Here is a 5,520-nt window from a genome sequence, read left to right as displayed (position 1 = left end):
CCAGGCCCGTCCTGCCTGCCCCGCCGCTGACACGGAAGGAGGAGCCGGAGAGGAGCTTGGGCTCCGGCAGGTTCCTGGTGGAGGGCAGGGACAGGTAGGTGCTGGCGTCCTCCAGCCTCCTCCTGTCACCCTGCAAGGCAGAGCACAGGGATGGCCCCTGGGCCCCAGTTCATCCCCACGCCAGGTCCCCTGCCTGCGGAATGGGGCAGGGAAAGGAGGGCACAGGCAACGGTAGCTCCCACCCAGCAGCATCCTCGTGGCTCAGTAACCTCGCAGGAGCTGCTGGGGTGCGGGAGCTGGCCCTGGGAACGGCTGATGGGGGGGCAGGGCCTGGGGCAGGAATCCTGCTGGCTTGACCAGTGCTCCTGCCAACAGCATCCAACACAGCTGCTCCCTGGGGACTCCGTGGGACCTGTGCTCCAAGCGGGAGACACCGAATCCCGGCCACTCCAGGAGGACACAAGAACTGGTGGGAGGAGATGATGGGGGAGGCCAGTGGTAGTGGAGTTGGGGTCTTGGCAGCAGCACTGGGGGTGAAATCTGCACCTGAGTGCTGCCACGGGCATGGACATGGAGCAGAACATGGAGCAGGACACGGAGCAGGATGTGGAGCAGGTGACCAGCAAGGTCCTGCAATGTCACCATCACCAACCCCATGGGACATTTCCTGCCTGAACCAGCACGTGGGGTCTCTCCCCACAGCAGCAAAACAGCCCATTGCTTTGTGTCCCTTGCTCTGAAGTTGAAGGGCCTACAGGAAAGCTGGGGAGGGGCTTTTCATCAGAGAAGACAGTGACAGGACAAGGGGTGATGGTTTTAAACTGAGAAATGGGAGATTTAGGTGAGATATTAGGAAGAAATTCTTCACTGTAAGGGTGGTGAGGAACTGGTTGGATAAGGTTTTGTGCAACCTGATCTAGTGGGAGGGTTCCTTGCTCATGGCAGGGGGGTTGGAACTTGGTGATCTTTAAGGTCCCTTCCAACCTTAATGATTCATTATTCTATGAAGATTTAAGATTAAGTTCCACCCAGGAGGACTCCCTGCGGGGACTTCCTAAATGCTCCTTCCATGCTCATCTTCACGGCAGGAACACGGTGTCCAGAGCCAGCCAGGCAGGTGACAACAGGCTGTGGCCACACCCTGAGCCCCCCAGTGCTCGCTTACAGAACAGGGTGTTTGCCTTCCCTGCCTGCAGCCCTGCGCAATGAGCTGCTCCCCTGCTGAAGGTCGGGTGAAGATGGCAAAGCTGTCGTGGCTTTTCTCTCCAGCCCCAGCGACCGGCCGAGGTGCAGGGGGCAGCGCTGAGCCCACCCCTCGGAGGGAAAATGGGCTCAGTTCCAGATATTTCTGGACCAGCATGAAATCAAGAGGTCTGAGGAGCTAAAAGCAGATAATTCACACTCCTCTGGCAAGCACAGATAAAAGATGAAATGGTTTCTGACTCCCAGAATGAAGCCTCAGTGTTTGCTGGGAGGAGCAGGAGTCTGCTGGGAAGCAGGCAAATGGGAGCCCTCAGCTGGCCCCTGCCCCAGGGGGAGGACTCTGGGGACCACGAGGGCTTGGCCAGGGCAGCACCAGCCCTGGGAGCAGAAACACACTCGGGGGGCTGGACAGGGCTGGGTCTCTCTGGCCCAGCAGCACCAGCAGGTTCCCAGGACACTCAGTGCTCCTGCCACTCGTGGGCTGCAGGGGGGATGGTCCCTCGACAGCCAGGGTCTGCCTACAGCTCTGCAGGCCATGGAAGGGTTGGTAGAGTTGGGGACTTGTCCTCAAAAAGAACATGGATGAGGGACACGGTAGCAAATGTGGATGTGTGGGAGCTGCTGGGGAGGAAAACTGCTGATGAAACATCTGAAGGGAGGTTGGAGAGAGAAGACGTCAGTCTCTACTCCCAAGGAGCAAGAGATGGGACAATAGGAAATGCCCAAGGGGGGTTGTGATTGGATCTTGGGACCCGTGGCAGGAGGCCCCACCGCCAGGGACATAAAGGACAGGAGGGACTGGGAACCCTCCAGGGAACACTGGGTATCTGCCACCCATGTGGCAGTGGGGCAGGGATGGGGACCCCAGCCCCATGCAGACAGCTACCAGCAGAGCTGCCTCACAGACCCCAACCCTGAGGGGCTCTGCCCCCCATACCTTGTACAGCACCAGGTCGTGCTCCCCGTCACGCAGGGTCGTGCCGTCCGCGCGCATCAGCCTCACAAAGGCCATGGAGAAGATCCGCTCGCTTTTGTCTTTGGCTGGGAGAGACAAACCCGGGACATATTGGCTCTGGAGCAGCCCGAGGCCGTGGGCAGGGGAAGGGCAGCAGCAGGTCAGGAGGGGTTGCAGGGAAACCCTGTGTCTCTTCCTGGAACCACAGGCTGTGCCTGTGCACAGCGAGACCCCAGGTCCTTGGGACACACAGGGGAAGCAGCTGCTGTAGCCGCTGGGAACCTTGGAGGGGGGCAGATGAACTGAGGCACAGCCAGAGGAGTCACCAGCGTGTGCTGCCCAGGCCAGCAGAGAGTGGAGGGTGGCCTGGGAGCCAGACAGGCTCAGGTCAGGCAGAGACTGGGGCAGGCAGGGCTTGTCCCATGGCCTCGCTACAGCCAAAAGCCAGAGGATGTGGAGCAGGAGTTCAAGAGCCAAGCACAGGCACCCCAGGAGCAGCTGCCTGTGAGAAGCAGCAGTTCCCAGGGTGCTGCCACCTCGGGGATGGAGCAGAACGGGGGGGGACAGGTCCCTTCCTCCCACCCCTGAGTCCAGCATCCCTGGGGCACCCCTGCACAGTGCAAGACAGGGACCATGGAGCTGCAGGCAGCCCACCCCCCACCTAGCCCCTGCTGGGAAGGTCCCTGGAGGAAGGGCAGAAGAAACTCACAGTCACTGGAGGAGCGATGCCGGAAGGTGAACCTCAGGTGGGTCTTGTGGACATCTTCAATGGGAACAGCAATCTGAGGGAACGTGCACCCACATGAGCCACCCAGCTGGCCAGGACCTCCCATGCTGGGGCTGAGGCTGTGCAGGGCTGGACCCACACCCATAGACTTGTCCCTTCAGCTAACGAGGCTGAACTGGGGACCCGGTGTCTGTGTGTGACCATGAGAGGTGCCCGGAGCCCCTGTCCCAGCACTGCTCCTCAGAAGGGCAGCTGGGATTGTCTCCTGCTGTGGGACCAGCTGCAGGTCACCCTGTGTCTCCATCCAAGAGCCAGGCTGTGACCCCAGAAGCATCTCCCGCTCTCCCCAAGCCGTGGACTCCATCGCCTCAAAAGCCAGCCCTGGCAGGGAGTCCCTCCAGCAGCTCAGTCCTGCTCCCCTGGAGGCAGCTTTGGGGGGTCGCAGCCCCTGTCCCACCTCCGGCCCCACGCCCCGAGGCTGGTGCAGACCTTCACCGTCTCCATCCAGCGCTGGTGCCGCTGCTGGTAGTACACAACAGAGCGGTACTCGCTGGCCGGCTTGTCCCCCGCGCCGTGGTAAATCACGTTCTGCAGAGAGGGTGGCAGCAGGAGAGACCCTCGTTCCAAAGGGGCTCCAGTACTCAAAGAGGCTACTCCAGCTGCCCCAGTGCTGGCACTGGCACACCACAGAGCTGCTGCCTCCGCCTGGGGTGGGTGGCGAGAGGGACAGTCCCTCAGGCCCCGGGCAGACCCGGCCGTACCTGCACCACGCTGCCCGCCTCGTCGCAAACACACACCGTCACCTCCACGTTCTTCTGTGTCTTCTTGTTCCCCTTGTCGAACTCTCCCTGCACCAGTGTCAGGTAGATGTCGTTCCTGACATCTCCTGTGGGAAAGCCCCGTCAGCCAGGCCGGCTCCCCCCCACCAGGCACCCCGGGACCCCACGCTGGGACCCGCAGAGCCCGTGCAGGGAGGGTCCAACGCGCAGCCCTGGCTGCCTGGCATGATGACCTCCGGGTAGCCCAGCTTGCGCGCCACCACCGTGCTGCGGTCCACCAGGTGGGGATGGTCCTTCCGCACCTGGCTCAAGTCTCCCGAGAGCATTTTCAGGGACACCCAGAACCCTGCGGGGGGCAGAGCTTGGGACATGGGCCCCATGGCCACACCAGCTCAGCCCGAGCCGGGGGGGCGGCAGCCACGGGTGGGCAGCTCCTGTGGCAGCGGCTGCCCCTCCTGGGCAAAAGCAGCAACCACAGGGAGACACGGTGGACTGGGGAGGGGTCTCAGCTCTGTCCCTCAGTGCAGGGCAGGGGGACACAGAGGCTCCACCTTGTCCCTTGTGGTTGATGTCCTTCCCCTCCACTGCTTTCCTGATCATGTTGTGAAGAAAATCGTTGTCAGCAGCTGCCCTGTGAACACCAAAGCGGGCGGTTCTTGGGCAGCTCCCACCAGGGCACACTGGGAGCCCCACGGCTGCCCCTGCCACCGGGAACCAGCCACCAGGAAACAGAACAGCACCTGGACCCTCTGCAGCTCCCAAACCCCCCAGCCCCCATCCCAACAGGAGGGAGGCTTAGGATGGCATCCACAGGGGACCTGGGACCCTAAGCAGGCACATGCCCCGAGGGGCCAGGAAGCAGAGCTTGGGGGTCTCCAGCAGCCCTGAGCACATCACTGCCCATAGATGTCCCCTTTAAATGTCACCGGGGTCAGGGTCTGGGGACATTGTGGCCTGAAGGACCACAGTCCCTTTGCAAGGCCCCATTTAACAAAAAAATCTTTTCTCCTTGATCCTGTGTCCTCCTCACAGCCACTGTCCCTGTGCTCAGAGTCCTGCTCCCCTGCCTGCTGCCCCCCACCTGCTGTACCCCCCACTACCCCCTGCCCAGCCCCACAGGACTCACAGGTGCACGGGGATGAAGTATTGCTTGTCCTCATCACTCTCACATTTCCCCTTGATGATGTCCGTGATGTCCATCACTGCAGTGGCACAGAGGTGACAGAGTGGGGTGGCTGCCACAGGTGCCACCAGTGCCAGGGCCCTCCATGCCAAATCCTCCCAGCACCAGCACCCAGGAAACACAGGCTGGGACACAGCACTGGGCAGCAGCACTGGGAAGGCCCCATGCTGGGACACAACCTAAAACCACCTGCCCCTCAGGCTTGTCCCTCTGTGCCCTGTGCTTCTCCTGGGTCTCACAGTGTCCCCTCCAGCCATGCCCCGCCGGCGCATGGGGGCGTGTTGGCCATAACTAGACAGTCACACCCCCCCTACCCCCCCGCCCAGAGTTCCTGGGCAGGTTTTTGGCCAAGTAAGTCCCATCAGAACCTCTCCATCACCTAGGACAAGGGGTTGGTGCAGGAAGAACTGAGAAATACAGTGGGCACCAGTTTCATCTGTCCAGCCCCTCCGTGGGGACATGCTCAGCTTGGAGCACAATTAGCTACCAATATGTTCATAATTACTCCATGGCTGAGCTCCTAGCACATGCTAATTAGCCAAATAAAATCAATAATTTCCTAGCAAGCCCATTGATGGAATCAATACCCAGAGCAGGACCATGGATCAGGGTCGGGGGGGAAGTCCCCACCTCCCCACTCTGGCTGGGAATGGCACCATAGGGGCCCAGGGCT

At 61.3% G+C, this 5,520-nt stretch overlaps 1 protein-coding gene across 1 annotated transcript in view; it reads right to left on the bottom strand.

Annotated features, from left to right (window-relative positions):
* LOC104398129 (dedicator of cytokinesis protein 2-like) overlaps positions 1 to 5,520 on the bottom strand; it is a 66,946-nt gene that overhangs the window by 52,018 nt on the left and 9,408 nt on the right. Inside the window, 8 exon segments of the mRNA XM_010008178.1 lie at positions 46 to 130; positions 2,141 to 2,244; positions 2,868 to 2,940; positions 3,375 to 3,473; positions 3,647 to 3,771; positions 3,885 to 4,010; positions 4,216 to 4,295; positions 4,791 to 4,866. Of these exon segments, the coding sequence (XP_010006480.1) occupies positions 46 to 130; positions 2,141 to 2,244; positions 2,868 to 2,940; positions 3,375 to 3,473; positions 3,647 to 3,771; positions 3,885 to 4,010; positions 4,216 to 4,295; positions 4,791 to 4,866 (768 nt within the window).

This window comes from Chaetura pelagica, unplaced genomic scaffold (genome assembly GCF_000747805.2).
Source record: "Chaetura pelagica isolate M959 unplaced genomic scaffold, ChaPel_1.0 scaffold872, whole genome shotgun sequence".
NCBI lineage: Eukaryota > Metazoa > Chordata > Aves > Apodiformes > Apodidae > Chaetura > Chaetura pelagica.
Note: the sequence above shows the minus strand (reverse complement) of the source record. Positions and strands in the feature narration are given on the sequence as shown.